At 54.1% G+C, this 26,486-nt stretch overlaps 1 protein-coding gene across 2 annotated transcripts; it reads left to right on the top strand.

Moving 5' to 3' along the window:
* The first annotated feature begins 259 nt into the window (after positions 1 to 259).
* Positions 260 to 26,032, top strand: Prr12 (proline rich 12). 2 transcript variants are annotated; one of them, XM_076837952.2, is made up of 15 exons: positions 260 to 796; positions 2,326 to 2,438; positions 3,422 to 3,583; positions 3,668 to 4,756; positions 4,943 to 6,978; positions 7,448 to 8,114; positions 9,532 to 9,986; positions 17,045 to 17,161; positions 17,402 to 17,535; positions 17,819 to 18,297; positions 21,352 to 21,477; positions 21,600 to 21,697; positions 23,928 to 24,074; positions 24,166 to 24,261; positions 24,482 to 26,032. In XM_076837952.2, exons 1-15 carry the CDS (start codon positions 711 to 713, stop codon positions 24,626 to 24,628), a joined length of 5,952 nt encoding a protein of 1,983 aa, XP_076694067.2. In that variant the 5' UTR covers positions 260 to 710; the 3' UTR covers positions 24,629 to 26,032. The 2 variants fall into 2 exon arrangements, with proteins under 2 accessions (XP_076694067.2, XP_076694065.2); XM_076837950.2 differs by having other exon boundaries at positions 3,668 to 6,978.
* The last annotated feature ends 454 nt before the right edge of the window (positions 26,033 to 26,486 follow it).

Genomic DNA, 26,486 nt, shown 5'->3' with positions numbered 1-26,486 from the left:
AGGATGAAACAATAAAAAATAAAAATCTCATGAACTGAACCGCGTTCCCAGGCGCATCTGCGCGCGGTGGAGCTGATTTTCTATACAAACGCTGTGCCCTACACCCCCAGGCTCTGCTAGCGCTCAGTCGTTCAGTCTCTCCCTCTCTCTCTCTCTTTTTTTTTTTTTTTGCATTTGCACGGGATTGTGGGAGGAAGCGGAGCGCAGCCAGACACCCCGCCGCCCGCCCCCCTTCCCCTCCCCCCTCCCCCAGCCGCCTTGTGCAAAGATGGCTGCACCGTGAGCGCAGAGGAGGAGGAGGCGGCGGCGGCGGCGGCGAGAGAGCGAGCACCCAGCGCCTGCACCCACCCTGGGGCCGCCCGGGACGCCCCCTCCCGAGCGTGCTCCCCCTCTTCTCTCTTGCAAGCGCCGGGGCAAAGGCGGAGACAGCGGGGTCCCTCCCCCCCTTTCCCTCCTCCAGGGGGAACCCCCCTTCCCCCCTTCTTGGCTCAGCGGCTGCACCCTCTCCCTTGCCCGCCCCTCGGTCCCTGCCCCCTCCCTCCCCCGCCCGGGGCCTTCCCGGGCCTTCGGCGGCTGCAAAGAAAAAAAGAGAGCGAGAGAAAAGGGGGAAAAAAAAAGCAGCGGAGGGAGCGGCGGCGGAGGAGAGCGCGCGCGCGCCCCCTCCTTTCCCCCTCCCTCCCCCTCCCCCCAATTTCCACCGCGGCCAATTCATGGACAGGAACTACCCCAGCGCCGGCTTCGGGGACCCGCTCGGCGCCGGGGCGGGATGGAGTTACGAGAGGTCAGCGAAAGCTAGGTAAGGAGCTGAGGGTGGCCTGGAGAAAGGGGCCAAGGGGTGGGGGCCGGCCCGGCCGGGCCCGCCCGGCGACGCGTGCATTGCAAACTCCCCTCTGGCTTGCGAGGGAGCGGCCTTCTTCGGTTTGTAACAACGCCGCCGCCCCAGTTTGCAAATTGCAAACTCCGCTAAAGCCAGCTCTGGCTTGCAAAGGGAGAAATGCAGCGGGAAAATAGGGGTGCAAAACAATTTCAGATGGGAAGGCCTTCAGAAGGTGGGAGGGACTCCGAAGCAAGGCCTGGGCTTCCCCCCATCATTGGATTCCCAGCTTGCTGACCCCCCGCCCCCCCCGCCCCCCGGCGCCCCTGGCTCTGCTCTTGCAAAGGTGGAAGGAAAGGAGAATTAAAATGCAGACCTGGGGGTCACGCACCCCCTCCTAGGTCCTATTGTTCCGGGATTGAGTGAGGCTGAACCACTCGGGCCCTCCCCCCAACAAATTCCGCGCGCAGAGTGGGCATGGGGCCCCGCCCCCTTCTTATGCTAGGGTTCTGTGTGTGTAGGGGGGGGTCTGGCACTTGGGACACGCCCCCTTTAACTCCCCACCCCCAGAGGCAGAGAATCCTAGTTGATGGCCATGAGTGTGTTTGCCTTCTTGAGTCCCGGCCGCAGATAGAGGGCCGTTGCATGCACAGTAGAATGTTTGCCGGGTGTGTTTGTGTGTGGGAACATGAGTCCTGAGAGTGCGTGGCTGGCAGTGTGTTCACCTGTGAATCTCTCCCTTTCCTGCTGCTTTTCAGTGTTGTACCCTCACTCTTCACCTGTCCCGAACCCTTCCTCCCCATACCTGGGTTTCCCAGTGTGTCAGGATTTCTCGTGTGTGACTCCTCCGTCTGAACCTTTTCTCCCCCATTTGCCTACATACCTGGCTTTGCATGGGCCCATGCATTTGAACCTTAACCCCTGAGGATGGACGGTATTCCTGTTCACACTTGTACCTGGTACTTTCTCCGTTCCTATCCCCTCCCCACCCCCAACTCCTGCGTTATTGAGAACAATCTACCTCCGCTCACGACTTGGTTTGCAAAACCCCATGAAGTTCAGGGGCTATGCCATTCCAGTGAAGTTGTCCATGTGCACCTCTGCAGTTGGCTCTACTGTCTGTGTTACCTTCACACTGTGTGTGTGTGTGTGTGTGTGTGTGTGTGTATGTGTAGCAGGGGGTCTTGGTAGGAGGAATATACCTTTTATATTTTCAACTCAGAAAGCTTCCTCCGACTTGCACTCTCTTCACTTGTTTGTCTCTGTGTGCCTGCCTGTGGAAATGTGAGAATATCCGAGCTTTATTTATTGAGGATCTAGAGTGAGGGCCATTTTTGTGGGTCTTTAATTGGCAGCCCAGTTTCCCTGTCTTCTTCCTTTAGAGCCCAGGGTTCCTTGGGATAACCCCCTCATCAGCTGGAAGGTTCCCCCAAACTCCCCGGGGATTTCCTGAGCTCCCTTCTCAGAAGGCAGCTTGGGAGGACATTCTGACATTTCCCCCTTCTCCTCAGCTTGGTCTATGGCAGCTCCAGGACCTCGCACCCCGAGACGGACATCTTACACCGCCAGGCCTATGCGGCCCCCCACCCACTGCAAAGCTATGCCACCAACCACCACCCGGCAGGTACGGCCCCATCCCGCCCGGCTTAGCCTGGCCCTCCCTCGGAGACAGCTGGTTGGCTGCTGAAAGTTCCGCCCATCCTAATTGGCCGTGCCCTGTGTCGTGGCCCTCCCCTTGCTGGCTCTCCTCTGATTGGTTGAGTGTGAGGCTGCTGGTTGCTGCTTAATTTCACGCCGGATTCGTTTGCCCTGTCTCTCTGGTCCCGCCCCTTTTGCTCAATTGGCCGGGTCTTTTCAGCCCCCAAATCCCACCTTCTCTTCCAGGCTTTTCCGCCTCTCTCCAGCTTACCCCAACCCTCTCCCTCAGGGTTCATCCCATTAGCTCCCTTGCCCTCTGAATTCTTCCTGATTCTCTTTCCTGATTGTCTCCAATTATTTGGCTCTCCCTCTTTTAACTTAGATTTGCCCACTGCTTATACGCTCCCTTTGGCCTTGCCTCCCACGGTTCTGATTAGCTTTCTTGCTTTGATCCTGACATATCCCCCCCCCCCCTTCCCCAAATGTACCAGCAAAGAGACTGTGCATCCACTTTGACCTCTGACCTTCCTGATCGGCTCCTTCCCGCTCTTCCTCCCCATCTGTTTTTTCCCTGGATCCTGCTACCCTTTTCACTTTTTTTTAGATCTTTCTGTGACTCCTGTTGTCTGTATTCTCTCCTTCCTTACTAGAATTGCCCACATCTTCTGCCCGCACCCGCTTACTGAGGATTCTGCCCTTTCATCCTGGTCTCCTTCACTTTGGGATTTTTTCTACTCTTTTAAAACTATTGCTTCCCACCTGGGCTCTCTGCACATGCTTGGATTGCACCTGTTTCTCCTTTACTTTCTCTTTTTCTCTCCCTTTGGCCATCTCAACTTTATTCTGCCTTTTTGTCCTCTTTGGACTTGCCCCACCCATTTTCCTAACTCCACTTAGTTTGGCTATTTGCCTTCCTTGACCCTGCCTGGCCTCCCACCTGCCTAACTCTGCCTTCCTGTCCCTGGACAGGCCTCTCTGGACTCTTCGACACTGGCCTCCACCATGCAGGCTCAGCAGGGCCCGACGCCTCCGTCATGAACCTCATTTCCGCCCTGGAGTCCCGGGGCCCCCAGCCAGGCCCCTCTGCCTCCTCTCTCCTCTCCCAGTTCCGTAGTCCTTCCTGGCAAACAGGTAAGCACAGTGCCGCCCCTGGAGGGTTAGGGTGGGGCTGGCTTGTGGTCTGCTCTGACCTCCCGTCTTCTCCATCATCCCTAGCCATGCACACACCAGGCCCCACGGAACTCTTCATCTCGGGTGCCCTACCGGCTTCCAGCACCTTTCCGTCCTCCTCTGCCCTGTCTGCCTACCAGCACCCAGCTTCCTTCGGCAGCCGTCCCTTTCCAGTACCCTCGTCCCTCAGCCTCCAGGACCCCCCATTCAGTCCTCCTGCTAATGGGCTCCTGTCCCCTCATGATGTGCTGCACCTGAAGCCTTCACAGGCACCCACGGTACCCTCCTCGTTGGGCTTTGAGCGCCTGGCAGGAGGTGGCGTTCTGGGGCCTGCTGGCCTTGGCCCGGCCCAGACTCCCCCTTACCGCCCTGGACCCCCAGATCCACCCCCACCTCCCCGCCACCTCCCCACTCAGTTCAATCTACTGGCTTCTTCTTCCGCTGCTGCCGCCGCTGCCGAACAGTCCTCCCCACAGCTCTACAACTTCTCGGGTGCTGCCCCAGGCCCACCGCCCCCTGAGCGGGCCCTGCCCCGCCAGGACACCGTCATAAAGCACTACCAGCGGCCAGCCAGTGCCCAGCCCCCACCGCCTCCGCCACCAGCCCATGCCCTCCAGCACTACCTGAGCTGTGGGGGCAGCTACCCTTCCATGGGCCACCGGGCTAACTTGGCCTGCAGCCCCTTGGGCGGTGGGGAGCCCTCCCCGGGCTCTGGTGAACCCAGCAAGGCTGGTCCCAGTGGAGCCACGGCTGGAACGTCAGGTCGGGCCACGGGCCCTGAGGCAGCTGGGGGTGGTGGGGCCGGAGGTGGTGGTGGAGGTTATCGCCCCATCATTCAGTCGCCGGGTTATAAGACAGGCAAAGGTGGTTATGGAGCAGCTGCTGGGGGTGCCACTAGGCCCCCACCACCTCGCTCTACTGCCACACCCAAGTGTCAGAGCCTGGGTGGTCCGGCAGCAGCCTATGCCACGGGGAAGACCTCTGGGGCAGGTGGGGCTGGGGGCCAGGCCTATTCTCCTGGTCAGCCCCAAGGGCTCCTGGGACCACAGGCCTATGGGCAGGGGTTTGGAGGGGGTCAAGCACAGGACTTGAGCAAAGGACCCAGCTACTCAGGGGGTCCCCCACAGCCTCCTGGTGGCCCACCACCTCCTGGTCTAGCCACATGTCAGAGCTACTCTCCAGATCAGCTGCAGGGGCAGCTCTATGGGGTACAGGGAGAGCCTTACCCAGGCCCAGCTGCCCACTCCCAAGGGCTGCCCACAGCCAGCCCCTCGCTCAGCTACAGTACTGGCCATTCCCCGGCACTCTCAGGCCATGGAGGTGGCTGGGGACCCGGCTCCCTGGGAGGTGGTGGGGAGGCCAGCCCATCCCACATCATCCGTCCTCTCCAGTCGCCGCCAGCTACTGGCCGCCCGCCTGGAGTCGGCTCTCCAGGAGCCCCTGGCAAATACCTGAGCTCAGTCTTGGCCTCTGCCCCGTTCCTGGCGCCCCCAGGAGCTGGTAACTATGCAGCTGGAGCAGGTGGCTACAAAGGCAAGGGCGATGGCTCTGAGCTGCTGGCAGGCCCTGGTGGGCCTCCAGCTGAGCGCACTGAGGATGAGGAATTCCTTATCCAGCACCTCCTGCAGGCACCTAGCCCACCTCGGACCTCGGGGGCAGATGGCTTAGTGGGCGAGGATGGGGCAGCAGATGCCTCCAAGGGACTTGGGGGTAGTGGCGGGGCCGGGGGAACGCCAGGCACACCCTATGAGTTGGCCAAGGAAGACCCCCAGAGGTACCACTTGCAGAGTGTTATTCGAACCAGTGCCAGCCTGGATGAAGGTGCCACGGCAGCCCTGGAGTTGGGCCTGGGGAGGCTGAAAGAGAAGAAGAAAGGGCCAGAAAGGGCTGGCGAGACCCCTGAGGGACTGGCCACCTCAGTTGTCCACTATGGGGCAGGTGCCAAGGAGCTGGGGGCCTTCTTGCAGAAAAGTCCACCACCCCCACCTCCCACTGCCCAGCCTGCTCAGCCCAACCCCCATGGCCTCCTTCTGGAGGCTGGAGGCCCTGACCTCCCGCTGGTGCTGCCTCCACCTCCACCACAATTGCTCCCCTCTGTCCTCAGCCATGCTCCTAGCCCCTCTCCTAGCGCCCCCAAAGTCGGTGTCCACCTTCTTGAGCCAACCACACGTGATGGGGCACCCCAGCCACCACCGCCCCCGCCTCCACCACCCATGCCCCTCCAGCTCGAGGCCCACCTCCGCAGCCATGGCCTGGAGCCTGCAGCCCCCAGCCCCCGTCTCCGACCAGAGGAAAGCCTAGAACCTCCAGGTGCCATGCAGGAATTGCTTGGGGCTCTGGAGCCACTGCCCCCAGGGCCTGGTGACACCGGCGTGGGCCCACCTAACTCTGAGGGCAAGGATCCTGCGGGTGCCTACCGAAGCCCCAGCCCACAAGGCACCAAGGCCCCACGCTTTGTACCGCTCACCTCCATCTGCTTCCCTGACTCCTTGCTCCAGGACGAGGAGCGCAGCTTCTTCCCCACCATGGAGGAGATGTTTGGCGGAGGGGCAGCAGATGACTATGGCAAGGCTGGGCAGCCAGAGGACGAGGGTGATCCCAAGGCTGGTGCTGGCCCTCCTCCAGGCCCCCCTGCCTATGACCCCTATGGGCCCTACTGCCCTGGTCGGGCATCTGGAGCTGGGCCTGAGACGCCGGGCCTGGGCCTAGACCCCAACAAGCCACCGGAGCTGCCCTCCACGGTCAACGCTGAGCCGCTGGGCCTGATCCAGAGTGGGCCACACCAGGCGCCACCCCCACCCCCGCCTCCCCCTCCACCGCCTCCACCACCTGCCTCGGAGCCCAAGGGTGGCCTCACCTCGCCCATCTTCTGTTCAACCAAGCCAAAGAAGCTGCTCAAGACGTCCTCCTTCCACCTGCTGCGACGCCGTGACCCACCCTTCCAGACGCCCAAGAAGCTGTATGCCCAGGAGTATGAATTTGAGGCCGATGAGGACAAGGCCGATGTGCCTGCGGACATTCGCCTCAATCCCCGGCGCCTACCTGACCTGGTTTCCAGCTGTCGCTCCCGGCCAGCCCTGTCACCCCTGGGTGACATCGACTTCTGCCCACCTAACCCGGGCCCTGATGGCCCCCGGCGCCGAGGCCGCAAGCCCACCAAGGCGAAGCGCGATGGTCCTCCCCGGCCCCGGGGAAGGCCCCGGATCCGCCCACTGGAGGTCCCCACCACTACTGGTCCAGCCTCAGCCTCCACACCTAGTGATGGGGCCAAGAAACCCCGGGGCAGGGGCCGTGGCAGGGGCCGAAAAGCCGAGGAGGGCGGGGGCACCCGGCTGGAGCCCCTGAAGCCACTTAAGGTGAGGGGAACTTGGTCTTGTAGGGGCTGAGGATGGGATGTGTGAGTCATAGAGAGAGGGAAAGGTTGGGGTCATGTTATTGACTCTAGGCACTAGGGACATAGGTCAGGCTGAGGAATGGGATTCCAGTATTGCAGCAGTGGTGAAATCCATGAATGACGTGTGGTCTAGCAGAAATGGGCCATTAGGGCTTGGGTTCTTGGGTCCTTGACGGTGAAGGATGAGCAGTCCAGCGTCCTACAACCTGTTCTTATGGGAAGAGGATGTGGGTACCTGAACTGGCCGGTAGCAAGGAGAGATCAGTGAGTGTTTGGAGGGAAGAACTGCAGCCTCATGCTTGAGAAGGGTTTTCAGGGCTCAGTGCTAGCCCGCCGTAGGCTGAGTCTGGGAAGTTGGATTTCTGGTTCTTAGGTGAGGGGGCTGGGGCCAGGACCCCTGGGCTCTGACTTCCCACTGTCCCTGTGTCTAGATCAAGTTGTCTGTGCCCAAGGCTGGTGAAGGGCTGGGAGCCTCGTCAGGCGATGCCATGTCGGGTGTGGACCACAACAGCCTGGACTCCAGCCTGACCCGGGAGAAGATCGAGGCCAAGATCAAAGAGGTAGAGGAGAAGCAGCCAGAGATGAAGTCAGGCTTCATGGCCTCCTTCCTGGACTTCCTCAAGTCAGGCAAGCGCCACCCGCCACTGTACCAAGCAGGCCTGACACCCCCGCTCAGTCCCCCCAAGAGTGTGCCACCTTCTGTGCCAGCCCGAGGCCTACAGCCCCAGCCGCCCGCTGCACCCACTGTGCCACACCCGCCACCTGCTGGCGCCTTCGGGCTGGGGGGTGCGCTGGAGGCTGCGGAGAGTGAGGGGCTGGGGCTGGGCTGCCCTTCGCCCTGCAAGCGGCTGGACGAGGAGCTGAAGCGGAACCTTGAGACGCTGCCCTCTTTCTCCTCGGATGAGGAAGACTCCGTGGCCAAGAACCGGGACCTACAGGAGAGCATCTCGTCAGCCATCTCTGCCCTTGATGACCCACCCCTTGCTGGGCCTAAGGACACTTCTACCCCAGAGGGGCCGCCCTTGACCACTGCATCTGCAGTCCCAGGGCCACCCCCTCTCCCCGGGCTCCCCAGTACCAACAGCAATGGCACACCTGGTGAGCTCCAAGAAGGTCGTCTGGGGGTGGAGCAGGTGTTTTAGGTTATTATGGTCACCAGATACAGTTGTTCAGGTTACAGACGGTTTAAGGGGTTTCACTATAGGTGGTGTAGGACGTAGCAGTGGTATTGTGCTTGAAGGTGCTAAGTGGACTAATGGGTCCCAATCCGGGCCCTGGAGAATTGCTGGGGTCAGGGCAGGTTATAAATTATGAGGACAGGTTTTGAAGCTAGTGGGGAACATGGGGCTTGAGAGGATCTATGAAGAGCAGTGATGTGCAGTAAGGGACAGCAGGGCGTGCGGAGCAGAGGGACTTGGAGACAGGTAGGTCTCGTGGGCATAGGGTTCTCTCTGGGATAAGCTATAAACAGAAACTACAGGACTTTAGTGGGAACAGAGGCATGAGAGGGGGGCATTAAAGGGGCTTGAAGGGTCAGGAGTGCAGGGAATCAAGATTTGGTGGGGGCTTGTAGAAAGATGGGGAGTAGAATGAGAGGGTGAGGCAGAACAGAAGTATCTGGGGAAACATGGGAAGTACCAGGGAGTTCTAAGCAGAGAGAAAATATCAAGGTCTGGAGAGCCTTGGAAGGGCTGAGAAGGGCACAGCATTGAAGAAGTGGCAGTTTTAGGGGTTGGAAACTCCTCAGAGTTAGGAACTGTTAAAACACCTGTGGGGCTCAAAGAAATAGCATCAGGAAGGAAGATCAGTGTTGGTCCCCCGGTTGGGGAATACCCTGGGGAAGACAGGGAAGGGCCCAGTGAAAGACAAGACCCAGAGATTGGCTTCAGAGAAGGACCAGGCACAGTGGCACACGCCTGTAATCCCATGACTCGGAGGCTGAGGCAGGAGGATGGCAGAGTCCGAGGCCAGCCTGTCTCAAAATAAGTAAAAAAGACTGGGATAGAGCACCCCTGGACTCAATCCCCAGTACTAAGCGGGGAGGAACCTGGGTTTTGTGATGTAGGCCTTTAATCCCGGTGGCTCAGGAGGCTGAGGCAGGAGGATCCTGAGTTCAAAGCCAGCCTCAGAAACTTAGCAAGGCCCTAAGCAACTCAGCAAGACCCTGTCTCAAAATAAAATCTAACAAAAAGGGCTGGGAATGTGGCTAAGTGGTTAAGCACCCCTGGGTTCAATCCCTGGTATTGAAGAAAAAAAAGCCAGACAAAGGCTTCAAGGGCTCAGAGATGATTGAGGACTGAAAAAGGCCGTAGGGATGGGAGCCTGGCTTCTGGGGCTCTGTGTAGCTACTGGAACTGGGAAAGGGCCCCCCCTTCCGCTGGTGTGGCAGAGGGCTTCTGGGAGCCTTAGTCCTGCTTGGTGACCGAGGCTATTAGTGCATGAAGGAATGTTTAAGATAAGAGAAGCATCAGAGACAGTGAATGGCATCCAGAGCTGATGTCCTTCTCTCCCCCAGAACCCCCGTTGCTGGAGGAGAAACCCCCACCCTCGCCGCCTCCTGCCCCAGCGCCTCAGCCTCAGCCTCCACCACCCCCACCACCGCCTCCACCAGCACCAGCCTTGCCCTCACCACCCCCACTGGTGGCCCCTGTGGCCAGCTCGCCGCCTCCAACGCAGCCACCCCCTCCACCAGCCCTGCCCTCGCCGCCTCCGCCTCCGCCACCACCAGCCCCGCCAGTTGCCGCCCCACCAGTTGCTCCCCCACCAGTTGCCCCTCCTGAGGAACCTGCTGCCCCGTCCCCTGAGGACCCCGAGCCACCGGACGCTCGGCCCCTGCACCTGGCCAAGAAGCAGGAGACGGCAGCTGTGTGTGGGGAGACTGACGAGGAGGCTGGCGAGAGCGGTGGGGAGGGCATCTTCAGGGAGCGGGACGAGTTTGTCATCCGTGCTGAGGACATCCCTTCACTCAAGGTGAGTCCCGGCCCCCCAAAACTGGGCCTGATGGATTTGGTCATTTGGAGTATTCACTGAGTACCTGCTGGGTGACAGCCTCATCTCAGGAACTGCAGGTGTGGTTATGGCTGAGACAGACTTGCCAGGGCCCCCTCGAATTCGTCGTCTCCCTAGAGGTGGACAGTATGTTCTGGGGGCGCCATGGTGCCCCTGAGAGGGTACTAGTGTATGTGTACGTGTTACCAAAAACCAGGATTTAAAACGATCACTAATGCTTATCCCAGTGTGCGGTGGGTGCTGGGGGCCCAGAGAGGAGCAAAGGCTCTGCTCTTGGGGCCTTAGAATATAACAGGAGTAGCGGAGAGGATGCTATTCATGGTCCCTGATGCTTCTCTTGTCCTTAAACACCCCCTCCTGCGCCAATGTGAGCAACCTGACATACGACCCATCAAAGGAACAGCTGTTGGTTTGGAGTGCGCGCTGTGCATCAGGCGGGATCTGAGGTGCTTGTGGAGACCCACCCTTCGCCACTCCAGTTACTCTAGAGCAGGGGTTGGCAACCTGGGGGCCTAATCCAGCCTGCTGCCTGTTTTTACAAATAAAGTTTTATTGGTACACGCTCACGTCTGTTCACTGACATGTCATCTCTGGCTGTTTTCCCTGTATAGTGGCAGCGTAGAACTGGTCCACGGAGCCAAAAATTATTTTCTTTTTGCATTGTTACCGAAAAAGTTTGCTGGCTTTGCTGTGTGTGGTTTGTGGGCACGTAGAATTGAATCAGACGATTAACATGATAGGTGCCAGATGAGGTTGGTGATGTTGAGGCCAAAGTAGTGCTTGCTTTGCACAGGGCATGAGAAGGAACCCGTGCTCAGTAGGTCAGTGGGCTGCCGTCACCCTTATGGTGGCACCAAAGGACAAGGCCGTTCTCTTCATCAGTCACCGTCATTGAGTGTGAATCCTCAATGGAGCAGGATCAGTGTTTGGCCCTTGACGTATTGTTTTGTTGAATTGAGTTTGGGTGTTGGTTCTTCCCAAACACAGATGGAAAGATTATGGTGTCAAGTAATCATAAAAATAAGAACTATCACTGCATTTTCTTCATGAGTGTTTTGTGAGGTGAGCTGAACCTTTTTATTTATATGCAGTGCTGAGAATTGAACCCAGGGCCTCAGGCATGTTAGGCAAGTGCTCTACCACAGAGCCCCAACCCCAGCCCTGAAGCTATTTTTATTCTGTATTATTGTTGATCTGTTTTATTGAGGGAAAAGTACTCGGCTTCCAGTCACCTTCTGGCCTGTCCCATTTCCACTCTGCTTTCTGCCCCCAGCTCCCACCCTGTCAGTCCCAGGGATCATATCCTTCCATCTGTATTCTGTCTCCAGCATAATTTTGACACATTTGTAAGAGATGTACAAGTTATAAGGGAAAATGCTTTAAGGAGTGCCCGTGACCCCGGTACCAGAACATTCTCTGTGCCTCCAGTCTCAGGCGTCCCTCCTTGGCCCATCTTCCCATGTCCCCAGGCTCATACTTAGTGCTCTGTGTATATTATCTCAATTTGTTATCACAGTTTCTGAGACTTGACAGACAGGTGAGGAAGACTTGAAACAAGCAGCAGCGGTAAGAATGCCACCAACTCTTTTACTTTTTTTTTTTTTTGGTGCCAGGGATGGAAGCCAGGGGCGCTAAACCACTGAGCCACATCTCCAGCGCTTTTTTGTATTTTATTTAGAGACATGGTCCCGCTGTATTGCTGAGGGTCTTGCTAAGTTTCCGAGGCCGACTTTGAGCTCCCGATCCTCCTGCCTTAGCCTCCTGAGTCCCTGAGATTCCTGCTATGCGCTGCTGCACTGGGCCACGTTTTTATCTTTCTAATTATTCTTCCTTGGGCTGGGGATGTGGCTCAAGCGGTAGCGCGCTCGCCTGGAATGCGTGCGGCCCGGGTTCGATCCTCAGCACCACATACAAAGATGTTGTGCCTGCCGATAACTAAAAAATAAATATTAAAATTCTCTCTACCTCTCTAAAAAAAAAAAATAATTATTCTTCCTTATAGAGACTGTTATCCTCATATTTTCAAAGGAGGAAATTGAAGACAGGTCAAGTCCTTCCTACTAAGGGTTATTCTTCCCATTTTATAGGAAAGGCAGCCGAGGCTCAGAGAGACAAAGTAGCTTCCCAGGTGGATTTTGCAGCTGGAGATCCACACCCAGCCTTGTCAGCCCAGGAGCCCCCGCACTCAGCCCCAGCTGTGCACTTGGTCTATTCTGGTCAAAAGGTGGTAACAGTGGCCAGGGGGGTGTCATAGCTGGCACTGGGCCAGATGACCCTGGGGTGAGGCTCACACCATCCCCATTTCACAGATGAGGAAGCTCACCAACACACAGAGGGAGTCTCTCTGCTAGCAGGTGCCTACATGGGATGGGGGCCAGGGCCATCCGACACCACTTCCCAGCTGGCGTGGAGCAGGGGAAGGGGCCAGGCGAGGACTCAGATGCTTAAAATACAACTGGAGTGTGCATTGTGGTGGGGGGCACAGAGCCACAAGCCTGAGCCCTGTGGCGGGCACCCGGGTTCATGCCTGGCCCTGGAGACAGGGCCAGCTGGCAGCATGTTTAGGATCCCAACTTTGCTGTTGACCTGACTTAAAAGAATCTCAGCCACTTCCCAGCTAGGCTTCTGTCCATCTTCCTGAGCCTCAGTTTCCTCATCATGGCCAATCACGTCAGCACCTCTCTCATACGTCTTATGGACCGGAGGATCAGGGCTTGCCGTTCTCCAACAATCTGTGACCTGCCAAGGTTTTGAATGTTTGCTGTTACTCCCCTTGGGGACCCTGGGCAGGCCTGAGTGGGGCTTGGCAAGTGTTTCCTGTGAAGGGTCAGATGACATTACAGGCTTCTCAGGCCACATACAGCCTTTGCGATGGCCTCTGCGACAATCTTCTTTGTGACTCTGCTGTGGCTGTTGGTGGTGGTTTTTATAGTCCTTTAAAATAGTTCAACCACTCTGAGTAGCTCTGTGGTGAGAGAGCTCTCTTGGACTCTGGCTGCAGTTCCCCAGTACCACAAAAACATGAAAACAAAGCTTGTTTCAGAACAACAACCCAAGAGAAGAATCTTGTGAACTGTTTATGTGATTTTAAACTTTCTTATCCCCACACTTACAAAAAAATAAAAACAGTCAAAATTAGCCACAGGAATATATTTTACTTAACCTAAATATCTAAAATATCATTTCAACCTGTAATTGATACAGAAACTTTTGGGGGAGGGGTGGTATTAGGAATGGAACCCAGGACCTTGTGCGTGACAAGTGCTCTACCACTAAGCAATATCCTCAGACCCCAGCAACTTGATTAATGAGTTTTAATATGATTAAATGAGGTATTAAGGCAAAAATAAGCTGGGTGTGGTGGCACAAGCCTGTAATCTCAGCAACTCTTGGGAGGCTGAGGCAGGAAGATCACAAGTTCAAAGCCAGCCTCAGCTAAGCAACTCAGTGAGACCCTATCTGTAAATAAAATACAAAATCAGGCTGGGGGTGTGGCTCAGTGCTTAGGCACTTCTAGATTCAATCTCCAGTATCTATCAATCAATCAGTCAATAAAATAGCTAAATTGATTTACTTTCTTTTTTCGTGTACTGGGTCTTCAGAATCTCTGTCCATTTCATGCTTGTAGAACATCATTTTTCCAGGGCTGAAAAGCTGTGTAGGGGGCGGGGCTATTGAAAGACAGTAGGCTAGTTGGCTCTATGTCAGTGTCTCTTCTGTAGAATGGGAATGATGTTTAATTCCCAGTGCTTGGGGATGTTTTGAAGATGAAGCAGAATGCAATACTCCAAAGATGTAAAGTGGAGAAGGGTGTGAGCCATCCTAGAGGTAGTGAGTAACCTGTGCAAAGTCCCTGTGCTATCGGGAAGCATGGCATGTTTGTGATGTGCAAGCATTAAGTGGCTGGACCGTGAGTGCTGAGTCTAGGAAGGGACCGGATCCTATAGGACTCAGGGTATTGTGTTTAGGTTGATGGTCATTGTTGAAGGCCTTAGCCTCTGCTGCTAGTGCCCCTGGACAGCAGGGAGGTAGAGAGGTGACTGGAGAGGTATCCAGGCTGAGATGGCCATCTTTCCATAACTGTGTCCTGTAATTCCTGTGACTGACTTCCCTGTTGATGGGATTTTTTTTGTTTGTTTGTTTTTAAAGAAAGAGGGAGGGGGAGAGAGAGCGAGAAAGAGAGTTTTTTAATATTTATTTTTCAGTTCTCGGCGGACACAACATCTTTGTTTGTATGTGGTGCTGAGGATCGAACCCGGGCCGCACGCATGCCAGGCGAGCGCACTACCACTTGAGCCATATCCCCAGCCCCAAGGGATGTTGTAGCTTTATATTTTTTCCCCTTCAAGACGGGTCTGACTGTGTTGCCCAGGGTAGCCTCAAACCCCAGGGTTCAAGTAGTCCTCCTGCTTCAGCCTCCAGAGTAGCTGGGACTACAGGCATACCACCAGACCAGCCAAGTTTTCTTTTAAATAGGGTGTCTAGAGGGGCTGGGGATATAGCTCAGTTAGTAGAGTGCTTGCTTTGCATGTACGAAGCCCTGGGTTCGATCCCCAACACCACCAAAAAAAAAAAAATGGGTGCTTTTAGCTCAGTTGCATATAATCCTGGCTTAATTTATCATAGCTCAGATTCTCAAGAAAGGATCTGATTGGTCCTGCTCAGTATTTGGGGCCAAGATAGGCTTAGTGACCTGCCCATCTGTTTACTGCCCCTGGTCAGATCCCCAATCAGCTGTGGCTTCCATTGTGTAGGGTTGTGGACAGGGCAGTTTCCCTAGTGACTGAAAGTGGGTGTGGCCAGTGTTATGATTGACATGATGAGAGACTGGAAGGGAGGGGCTTGGTACTGACTGGCCTTGATTGGGGAATGGGCAAAGATGATGCCAGGGTATGGTCTGATGGCCAGGTGGGGTCCTGGGTGGAAGAGCAATGTGGGGAAAGACAGAGCCTTGTCTACTGTGGTGAACCTGAGGGGACCCACCTTGCTAGTCAGCAGATTTCTCAGAGGATACAGATAGGGAGAGGGTGGAGCCTGAACAGGAGGTATTCCCCCTAGCTCTGATGACTTCCTAGAAGGTTCTTGAGAACTAGAACAGGAAGTATCATGAATATGATACTGGGACTTATCTGCTGAGCTTTAAAGGGTTGGGATAGCCTGTTGGGCAGGGTGCAGGAGAAGGGAGAAGACACTGAGGTAAACTCTTTTGCCAGGCTAAGGGATCTGCATTGGGGGGCCCTACACAGCTTTCCAGCAAGACAGGGTGTGGTTCTTCATCTTTGAGCCTCTGATCTGGCCCCTGAGGTCACTGAAAGGGAGGAATAGGAACCCTGTGGTATTTTGGAAAAAAGGATTTGGTTAGGGTGCCTGCATTCCTGTCTCTTTGGCCTCAGTCCTATATGAGACACCAGCCTTTCTGAACCTCCTGTCAACAGGTTATTATTCGCCCCCCCACCCCTTGTTTTACTTTTCGTGTGTGTGTGTGTGTGTGTGTGTGTGTGTGTATTTAATTTGAATCACTAGTAGTGTTCAATCAATCTTTCTCTCTCTCTCTTTCTGTCTTCATAAACCCTTCTTTGCACTCCTGGCTAATGATCCAAGAGTCAAAAAATTGAGAATTGAGAGTGTGAAAGCAAATTGCCCAAAACTAAGCATAGATAGCCATTACCTGGCATTCAGGACCCCACACTGGAGCTGGTACCCATGGCAGACATCACTAATAGATCCTAGCACTTGCTACTGGTGAATGCGAAGCTCAAGGCAGCCATGACTAATCAATTGTAGTATCATCTGAATTTTGTTGATCATTTGACTTGGATTCTTTGCATGTAGAGACTGCCCTTCATTCATCACTGGGTTGTCACAGTGCCCAGGGTACATTTCCTGCTCTGTTCTTATTCTTACTTATATTATTAGTCGTTTTTTTCTAGACCAAGCCCTTGCAGGAGACATGTTCCTTCCAGGGACTCACATAGGCGTCACCTCTTCCAGGGAACATTCTTGGATTCAAATTAATTTGAGGCCCTTCCTCCAGGGTCTGCCGTGTTGGGGGAATCAGCATTAGCACATTTTACTGTGTGTGCCTCCTCTACTGTTCCCTTGGATGCCCAGGGTCAGATGCTAAGTCTGACCCACATCCTTTGGCACTGGGCAGGGGGTCTGAGTGTTTGTGTGGGGAAGAGAACAGGCAGGACAGAAGCGGAGCCCTTCTATTCCTGTGTTCTCCCTATTGTGGATGGGTGGATGAAGTGGGCTCAGTAACTTGTCACCTGTTTTTTCTTGGCATAATCCACAGACCACCCTGTTTTGTTTATTTGCTTGTCTCTGTGTCAATGAAGGACCCACAGAAGACTTTGTTGGTATCTTAGTCCCTTCAGGCTACTGTACCAAAATGCCCTAGACTAGATGGCTTATAAACAACAAATTGATTTCTCACAGTTCTGGATGCTGGAAGTCTGAGGTCAAGGTGCCAGCATCTTTGGTGTGGTGGCTTCTTGGTTCCTTGCTGTGTCCTCACATAGTAGAAAGGAGCAAAGCTGCTTCCAAAGGCCCCAAACCCTAACACCACCACAGTGGTGATGAGGTATCCGTGTGTGAATTTGGGGGGACATGAGGATTCAGTTCATGACAGTGGGTCTCATTCATTGCTGAAACCCTGTTACCAGCTAGGGTTTGTGTCTGTCCAATGGTGGGTGGATGCTCAGGGCTTGTCAGTACTTTAAGTCACACAGGAAGCTTTGTACTCTCATACCGGAAAGCTAGAATAACTCAAGTCCTTTGGCAAAAGAATAAACAGCCTGATCAGGAATTATCAGCTGGGCAGTGGGAAATCAGGGCCAGATTTGAGTGCAGCCCAGGGCTGGGGGCCTCGTGGGGCCAAGGGCTACTTGTCAGTAGGTGGTTTGTGCTTGAGGACTCTACTTTTCTTTAAGGGGATAGTGAGGGAAGCCAGGGGACAGGGATGGGAACAAGAGGTATGGGAGCAGGGGCTGACCCTGCCTGTCTCCCCTCCCTTTCAGCTGGCACTGCAGACAGGGCGTGAGCCCCCACCCATCTGGAGAGTCCAGAAGGCGCTTCTGCAGAAGTTCACTCCGGAGATCAAGGACGGCCAGAGGCAGTTTTGTGCTACCAGCAACGTAAGCCTGCAGAGAGGGATAAGGACCTGGGGGCCCCAGGGGGATGCCTGTTACCAGAATCCCCCTCAGGCTCGACTCTGACCCACCCTGGCTCTGAGGTGCCTCTGGAAGGAAGTCTTCAACTCCCGGCAGGCTGCAGACAGCTGGCTGCCATGGTGTCCCTGGGCAGGGTGGGAGCCTGGGTGGCGGCTGCCTGGCTGGTGTAGACAGACTTTGTCATGTGCCTCTTTCCCTCCTTAGTATTTGGGGTATTTCGGTGATGCGAAAAACCGGTACCAGCGCCTCTATGTAAAGTTTCTGGAAAATGTCAACAAGAAGGATTACGTGAGGGTGTGTGCTCGGAAACCCTGGCACCGGCCCCCGGTGCCAGTCAGGTACTTACAGTGGGGAACAGAGGCAGGTGGCAGGCAGCTCCCATGTGCCTGGAGATGGGACACTTGAGAGAGGGAAATAGGGGCAGGGGGTGGAGACAGAGGGAGGGGACAGTTCCAGGGAGTGGGGTATGGAGAGCCACATAGGGAGACAGGCAGAGAGGGGTCAGAGACCCAGCATGAGGGGAGGTGGCATTTGGAGAGCCGTGGTCCAGGTGGGGATTTCCAAGGAGAACTGGGGTTTCTTGGGGGCTGCTGACTGTAGTCCTTCTCTGAACTCTTCCAGGCGCTCAGGGCAGGCCAAGGGCCCTGCATCGGCAGGGGGCAGCTCTGCACCTCCGCCCAAGACCCCAGCACCACCTCCCAAACCTGAGACCCCTGAGAAGACGACATCCGAGAAGCCCCCAGAGCAGATGCCTGAGTCAGCTGTGCCCGAGTCCCCCGCCCCTGAGAAGCCATCCCCACCACGACCTGTGGAGAAGGAGAAGGAGAAGGAGAAGGAGAGGGTGACACGAGGGGAGCGGCCATCACGAGGCGAGCGGGCCACCGGTGGGCGACAGGCACGGCCAGAGCGGAGCCTCGCCACAGGACAGCCTACCACCTCCCGGCTGCCCAAGGCACGGCCCACCAAGGTGAAGGCCGAGCCACCCCCTAAGAAGAGGAAGAAGTGGCTGAAGGAGGCCGTGGGCAACGCCTCGGCAGGTGGGGGCCCACCAGGCAGCTCCTCCGACTCAGAGTCATCCCCGGGAGCTCCTAGCGAGGACGGTGAGGCCCCCAGCGGCTGCAGGCCCAGGGAGTGGTGCGGGCAAGGGCCTCGGGCCTTCAGAAGGAGGCAGGGCTGAGTGTCAACCAGAGGCCTCCAGGTAGCCTCAGCAAGATGGGAGCAGTGGTAAACTACAGATAAGGCAAAAGCCAACCACCCCGTGCCTCCCAGCTACATGAGCGGCTGTTCTCTGAGAACAGGCCGCATGTTACCTGCTTCCCATTGACAGCTGCCCTGAGAGGTGGATACTGTGGGCCCCAATGCAGATGAGGAATGTGAGGCACCACAAGGGTGCGCGCAGCCTGGATTGGGTCCTACCAGAGTTGCATGCAGATGGCAGTGCCCCAGGCTCAGTTCCTTGACACAAAAGTGCTCCTTTGGCTCAGTACAGGCAGATCCCCAGGGCTGAGGAGGACATGGGACCAGCCTCTATCCTGGGGCTCAGAGATGATGGTGTTTCCTGTGAGTCACTGGGTGACCCTAAGGAAGGGGCATACCTCTTTGTGCCTTGGTGACCTTGCCTGTAAAATGGGCTAGTCAATAGAGCTTGAAGAAGAATGCTTGCCCAGAGGAGGCACCTGATGGGACCCCATGTCTGCCTGGTGCACGGCTGTGTTCCCAGGGCTTAGAAGGTCTGGTTCACGATGACAGTAGCGACGACAACTGTACTAACATGAGGGGGGGGGGTGCGTATGTATATATACGTAAAGTAAAAGTAACAGCTTAGTGGTACTGAATGCTCACGTGCACTCAGGCTTCCCCTGGAGCGTTCATTTTACTGCTTGTGAGGCTGAGGTAGAAGGATTGCAAGTTCTAGGTCAGCCTCAGCAACTTAATGAGACCTAATCTCAAAAAATAAAAAGGGCTGGGGCTGTAGCTCAGTGGTAGAGTGCCCTTGTGTTCAGTCCCCAGTGCTGGGAGAAAAATAATTCATTTTAAAGCTGAGGATATTGAAGCACTGAGAGGTTACATGACTTACCCAAGGTCACACACTGTTAGATGTACAGCAGGGGTAGTTATCAACAGAGACTAGAAATACAGCAGGTCGAGTATAGAGACGTAGAATTCCCTTCCACAAAAGCCCTGATATAGCAGAAGGTTCATGGAAAATAAAAACCTCCTTCTCAAGGTTGTTTGGCCCTTTCCCACAACTTTGCATTAAGCTCAAGCCCTGTTTTTTCCCTGTGGCAGCCCCATAAACCTCCCCCAAACCCTGAGTTCGTTCTCCTGGTTTCCTTCTGTCTGTACTTGCCTCAAACCCATGACAGAGGTGGCCCAGCAGTCCTGCAAGTGAAGTCCTGCCAGTAGGAAGGGGCACTAGGGCATGGGAATGGCCTGACCTTTTAAACAACTGCCAGGTCTGGGTGTAGCTAGCACTGTCATTTCACATCCTATTGGCAAGAGCAGGGTCATGTGACCACATGAAGCTGCCAGAGGGAGCCTGGGAGATGTAGTTTCTCAGCTTGGTAGACGGTTCGACTAAGAAATCAGTGGTCTTTCCTTCTCTTGACTCTAAATTTTCTTTTCTATTTTTTAATTTGTGAGGGGGATATGTTGGGAATTGACTTTACCATTACACTGCATTCCCATTTTTGAAATTTCCAGACAAGTTCTTGTTAAATAGCTGAGGATCTCACTAAGTTGCTGATGATGGCCTCAAACTTGGGATCCTTCTGCCTCAGCCTCCCAGGTTGCTGGCATTACAGGAGTGCACCACTGTGCCCTACTTCATTCTGTCTTTTCTTTAAAAAGCAGGTCCATCGATCCAATTCATACACCGTGTCAATCCCCTTGGTTGCTTATTGAATACCTCTGACTTGACCGTTCCCACAACTTTGCATTAAGCTCAAGCCCTGTTTTTTCCCCTTGGCAACCCTACAGACCTCCCTAAAACCCTTAGGTCCTCTGAGTTCCTTGTTCTGGTTTCCTTGTGGTAGGGACAGCCAAGCTACGCAGTCACAAGGCTAGATCATTCTGGAAGCCATCTTCACCTCTTAACCACTGCTCACCCTCACAGTTGGACAGTCTGCAGCCCACTCCTTTTGCTGTGACTGACCCTAATCTCCATTCATTCCTGCAGCCCCAGCCCAGTTTAGCCTCATCTCCCACCCTGGCCTTGATGCTAGCTTGATCTCTGAATCCTGTCCCCACAGTCCTGCTTGACCACTGTCCTTTTGTGTGGTCTACTGGGCTAGATTGCAGCTTCAGTCGCCATGGGGCCTCAGACGGGATTTTCTTTATTTATTTTTTATTTTTTTTTTTGACCCAATACCTTATTTTATTTATTTTTATGTGGTGCTGAGGATCAAACCCAGCGCCTTGCACGTGCTAGACGAGTGCTCTACCATTGAGCCACAAACCCAGCCCCATCAGAGGGGATTTTCTATATGTATTGCTATCCCTCCTCTGCTCACAGATCTCTGTGGCTCCCTAGTACCTACCAGAAGAAGCCCTTACCCTTTCTGCCTCATGTTGGAGAACTGTGGTGTGGCCTGCACTCACCTATGCAGGCTCCACACCTGTTGCCCTCCTCAGTCTTGGGCCTTACGATGTGATCTCTCTGACTCGACTCACTGTTTTAGAAACCAGCTTTGCTGTTTCTTTAGGCTTAATTGAAGCCACACTGAAAATGCTTTTGCTTGTCCCTCAAGACTCAGCTCTTGGGGGGGCATGGTGGCTTACACCTGTAATCTCAGCAACTCAAGAGGCTGAGGCAGGAGGACTGCAAGTGTGAGGCCAATCTCTTCAACTTAGCAAGACCCTGGCTTAAAATAAAAGGACTAGGGATGTAGTGCAGTGGTAAAGCACCCCTGGGTTCATTCCCCAGTACCAAAAAACCAAAATAACAGAAAAATCCCTTCAACACTCATGTGACGATGAAGCTTTGCTGCCTACCCAGGCGGGGTGTAAAGCTCCTCTGAACTCATTGTGGTGCCTCTGATTCCACCAGCAGACTTGGATTTCTCTCCTGATCCTCAGTGTTGAGAGTAGTATTTGCCACACAGATGGCATCAGGCAAAGGTGGACTAGTGAGCCTACATCCCATTTTCCCCCAGAGCGGGCTGTACCTGGGCGTCTACTGAAGACTCGGGCGATGCGCGAGATGTACCGGAGCTACGTGGAGATGTTGGTGAGCACAGCCCTCGACCCGGACATGATCCAGGCCCTGGAAGACACGCATGGTGAGCTGGGTCTGACGGAGGAGGGCTGGGGCCTGGACTCCTATCTGAGGGAGGAGGCAATCTGGGGACCCCAGCCCCTTTGCATTGGGCTGTGGCTCTCTTGACACCACCTTGTCTTACAGACGAGCTGTACCTGCCACCCATGCGGAAGATCGATGGCCTCCTGAATGAGCACAAGAAAAAAGTCCTGAAGCGGCTGTCACTGAGCCCCGCCCTGCAGGTGCTTAGGGCCCCACGTAGCGGGTATTTGCAGCCCAGGGGGCAGGCATGGAGGAGACCTGTGGGGGGACTATTAGAAGGGAATCTCTTCCCTGGGCTTAGCTGGGAGAAAAGCTGAGGGCAGGAGTATCAGAAGAGGTACCTGGATTCCAAGCAGGCCTGGAGGCCGGATAGAGGTGGGCTGGAGGCCTTGGAGGGTGCGGGGTTGGGCATCTCAGCAGGGCACCGTAAGGGAGGAGGAGCTCAGAAACACGGCCTGCACCCAAGGCTGGCACTAGAGCAGCTGATCCCTGGGCTTCTCTGTAACCATAATGCAGGCGCTCAGAATTCTAGGCTTCACTGTGCGGTCATCTGTGTAATTTCCCTTCCGGAGTGGCCTCAGGTGCATTAGGGCAGCTCTGAGAACACCGAGATCCAGGGTTAGTCCCTCTCTGAGGATTCCCGGTGGGGTGTTAGTCTGGCACTAAGAATATTAGGTTGACTCCAGAGTTCTGGGATAGAATGTTAATCTGGCTTTAAAAATACTGGGACAGTATCTGTGTGACTCTGAGAATTCTGGAGTGGAATGTTAGGCTGACTTGGAGATATACAATGGGATGTTAGTCTAACTCAGAAAATGGGATAAAGAGTTGGTCTGGTCCTGAGATTTGTGGGTAGGATGTTCATTTTGCTCAGGATTCTGGATGGTACATTAGGATGACTGTGAATTTGGGAATGAGTATATTAAGAATTTTATATGGTAAATCCCAGGATTTACCATATAAAATGGTAAATGGTAAATCAGGAGGCTGAGGCAGGAGGTCCATGAGTTCAAAGCTAGCCTCAGCAACTTAGGCCCCAGGCAACTCAGCGAGACCTTGTCTCTAAATAATAAAAGAGGATAGGGGATATGGCTCAGTAGTTAAGCACCCTTGGGTTCAATTCCTGGTACAGATGATAATAATAATAATAATTGTATATGTTAAATTATCAGTGCTGGGTTTGAAAATTCTCGGATGAGTGTTAGGTAGCTTGGAGAATTAGATTTTGACAATTTTATAGGATGTTAGTCTAGACTGTGAATTTTAAGGTTCACTGTTACTCTGGTAGTGAGGATTCTGGGTGGTGTGTTATGCTTGGCTCATGCTATAGTTGCATTCCAATAAACCTAGCTTAAATTGGAAATCTCGTAAGTTGAAAATGAATTTAATTACCTCACCTTCTGAAATCCCAGCTGAGCAACACAGCAAGCTGTGTGGTTTCGGCTGTTTCATGTCACAGTTGTAGTGACTGACTTGAGAGCTGCGGCTCACCATCCCTGCCTAGCATCTCTAGAAAGGATCAGACCACATAATGCTACCCTGGGAAAGCATCCAAATGCAGATCCAGAGTTGTTTCTACTGAGTGTCTATTGCTTTCATACCACTGTAATGTGAAAAAGATCATAAGTTCAAACATCACAAGTTGGGATCTGTCTATACAGAGTATTAGGATAGGTCTGAGAATGATGGGGTGGAACGTTAGCCTGGTTTTAGAATTCAAGGATTCAGCCAGGTGCAGTGGCACATGTCTGCAATCCCAGCGACTCGCGAGGCTAAGGCAGGAGGATGTCGAGTTTAAAGCCAGCCTCTGCAACTTAGGCCATGAGCAACTAGTAAGACCCTATCTCAAAATAAAAAATAAAAAGGGCTAGGGATGTGGCTCAGTGGTTAAATGTCCCTGGGTTCAGTCCCCAGTAACAAAAGAAAAAAAAATTGAGATAGGGTCTTGCTCAAACTTGTCATCTTCCTGTCTAAGCCACCATGCCTGGCTCCTACACCAAATTCAGAATCAGTTTAAAAGTCCAGAGAACTCAGGGATAGTTGTAGGCTGGTAATGGGAAATTGGGGTGAAACATTAGGGTGACCTTGAGAATCCTTGGATTTGATCTTAGGTTGCCTCTGATGCTTCTGGGTAGGATATTGGTCTGGTTCTGAGAGTCCTAGAATAGATGGTGAAGCTGTTGCTAAGAATTCTAGGTAGAACTTGGTCCCTCTGAATTTCTGGGCGGGGCCAGAAATCACAGTGTGAGCGTCACTGGACAGGCCCAGGCATTTCTGTCCTTTGAAGAGACCCAGACCTTGGCGTGTATCTTTCAGTCTATAGTCTAGGGGAAACTGAGGCACTGAATGACTGGGGATCTGAGACCTGGGTGTTGGGTTGGGTATGTAGATCTAGAGAGGTGGCCCACTGACCCCCTTGGCTTCCCACAGGATGCCCTGCACACGTTCCCACAGCTGCAAGTAGAGCAGAGTGGGGAGGGCTCCCCCGAGGAAGGGGCGGTACGACTGCGGCCTGCTGGGGAACCCTACAACCGCAAGACGCTCAGCAAGCTCAAGAGGAGTGTGGTCCGAGCCCAGGTGGGGAATCAGGCTGGAAGAGGGCTGGGTGGGTGGGGAGCCAGTGCAGAGCAGACCAGAGGGTCTGAGGCTTCTCTACCCCTCCCTCCAGGAGTTCAAGGTTGAACTGGAGAAATCGGGATACTACACACTCTACCATTCACTCCACCACTATAAATACCACACCTTCCTGCGCTGCCGAGACCAGGTGAGCCTCTTCCCCACAGCACCTGTCACCCTGGGAGTCCCACATTCGTGACCTCTCTGGACCCAGGAGGCCAGACCCCAGCCCTCCTCACTCAGACCCACAAGTCCCCAAGTCCCATTTGTCTTGGGCTTAAGAATCCAGCTGCCAGCCCCTCCTCTTTAGAACACTGATACTGAGACCCCAGCCCCTCCCTCCCAGCTTTGTGTTTAACTCCCTGCAGACCCTGGCCATCGAGGGCGGCGCAGAGGACCTGGGCCAGGAGGAGGTAGTCCAGCAGTGCATGCGGAACCAGCCATGGCTGGAGCAGCTCTTTGACTCCTTCAGTGACCTGCTGGCCCAAGCACAGGCCCACAGCCGCTGCGGGTGACCCCACCCCACTTGGGGGGGGCACCTCCTCCATGAACCGAGAATTGGGACAGAACTGTGTCCTCAGGAGCTAACCCCTGGGCTCCGTTGCTGCCAGGATGGGGGGGTCGCTGGTCAGGGTGTGTCCATGCTGCCCCCCCAGGGCAGGGTTCAGAGTTTGACTACCCCCTCTCCCGAGCCCTCTCTACTCCCTCCCTATTCCTCCCACTGTTCGGTGTACAGAGAAATTATTTATATATATGTATAAATGTCTATTTAGTAACGGTTTCCCTCCCCCCTGTCCCAATCCCCTGCCTCCATGGCCATAGCCCTGCCCCCTCCACCTTGTACATAATGTATAGGAAAAGTCTATGTATGGTTGAGGGGGGGCGGGGTGGCTTCAGAGAGCTGGGGGAACCCCTCCCTCCCAAGCCCCCCATACAGGCCAAGATCTTTGCTAAAGGCCATCCCTCCCCAGGGCATTCAGCGACGGGTGGGAGGGGGAAAACGCATCTTGTTAATTATTTTTAATCTTATTTATTGTACATACCTGGGGCAGGGTGGGGCTGGGGAGGTGGAGGGGGGGGAGAAGGTCCCCACCCTCTACCCCTCCCACTCCTTTTCTACAGCAATTTGTCTGTGTCTGTCCCCCACCCACAGCCCCCTCCCATTGTCGTCTGGATGTGGTTCTATTTTTTAATGGGTCCCTCTTCCCTTCCTCTGCCCTCTCTGTCCTGGCCTCCCTCCCCCCCACCCACCATCCCTAGTCTCTTGCTCTTTCTTGGGCTTCTGTACAACTTACCTTGTATACACTGTGTACACACAACCAGCCAAACAAAACCCAACAGCAAACACTTTACTGTAGGCTGGAGTATCTCTATCCTGCGACGTTTTGGGTGGGCACAGGGTCTGGAACAGGGCTTTTCAAGAACTCTGGGAGGTAAATGGCCTGAGGTTGGTGTGTTGGGTGTGGGCTGTGTACCAAACCACCCCAGTATGAAATCTAATGGCTTCAAATAACAAACACTAATCATCTTCAATTCCCCAAGATCAGGAGTTTGGGGCCTAGTCTCTACTGGCCTAGGGTCTGTCATGAGGACACAGTCAAAATGTTGGCCAGGGTGGCAGCCCTCTGAAGGCTTTTAGCTGCAGGATCCACTTGCAGGGTGACTGTGGCTGGAGTTCTCAGTTCCTTGCCATTGAGCCCCCATCGTGGAGCTACTTGAGCATCCTTACAACATGGCGGCTGATGTTCCCACAGAAGGAGTGATCCAAGAGAGAGCTGGAGGAGGCCACCAGATTCTAAACTCCTAATCTCAGATATCATATCCCAACACTTTGGCTACAGTCTGCTAGAGCAGTCTTGAGATTCAGCATATGTATACTCAATGAGAGGGGAATTAAACTTCACTTTTTCTTTTTTAAACTTGTTTTTTTTACTTTCTGGTACTGGGGATTGGACCCAGGGCTGCTTTACCACTGAGCTATAAATCTATCACTTTTTATTTTTTATTTTGAGATAGGGTCTCCCTAAATTGTTGAGGCTGGCTTCAAACTTATGCTCCTCCTGACTCATCCTCCTGAGTTGCTGAGAAAACACCATGTTTTTTGTTTTGTTTTTTTTTTTTAATTTTTAATTTTTTAGTTGTAGTTTGACCTAATACCTTTATTTGACTTAACTTATTTTTATGAGGAGCTGAGGATTGAACCCAGGGCCTGGAACATGCTGGGTGAGTGCTCTACTACTGAGCTATAACCCCAGCCCCAAGAGAAAACACCATGTTTTGAAGGGGAAAGTACATGAATTTTTTTCTTCCTTTTTTATTTTCCTTCCTTCTTTTTGGTACTGGAGACTTACCACAGGACATTTTACCACTTAG

The sequence above is a fragment of the Callospermophilus lateralis genome, chromosome 18 (assembly GCF_048772815.1).
Source record: "Callospermophilus lateralis isolate mCalLat2 chromosome 18, mCalLat2.hap1, whole genome shotgun sequence".
In the NCBI taxonomy this organism is placed as follows: Eukaryota; Metazoa; Chordata; class Mammalia; order Rodentia; family Sciuridae; genus Callospermophilus; species Callospermophilus lateralis.
This window is presented reverse-complemented; position numbering and strand designations above follow the sequence as displayed.

Coding starts and splice junctions, on each gene's coding strand:
- Prr12 (XM_076837950.2), top strand. CDS start 711: ATGGACAGGAACTACCCCAGCGCCGGCTTCGGGGACCCGCTCGGCGCC. Junction 9,987..17,044: donor AGGACATCCCTTCACTCAAG/GTGAGTCCCGGC, acceptor CCTCCCTTTCAG/CTGGCACTGCAGACAGGGCG. Junction 21,698..23,927: donor CACTGAGCCCCGCCCTGCAG/GTGCTTAGGGCC, acceptor GGCTTCCCACAG/GATGCCCTGCACACGTTCCC.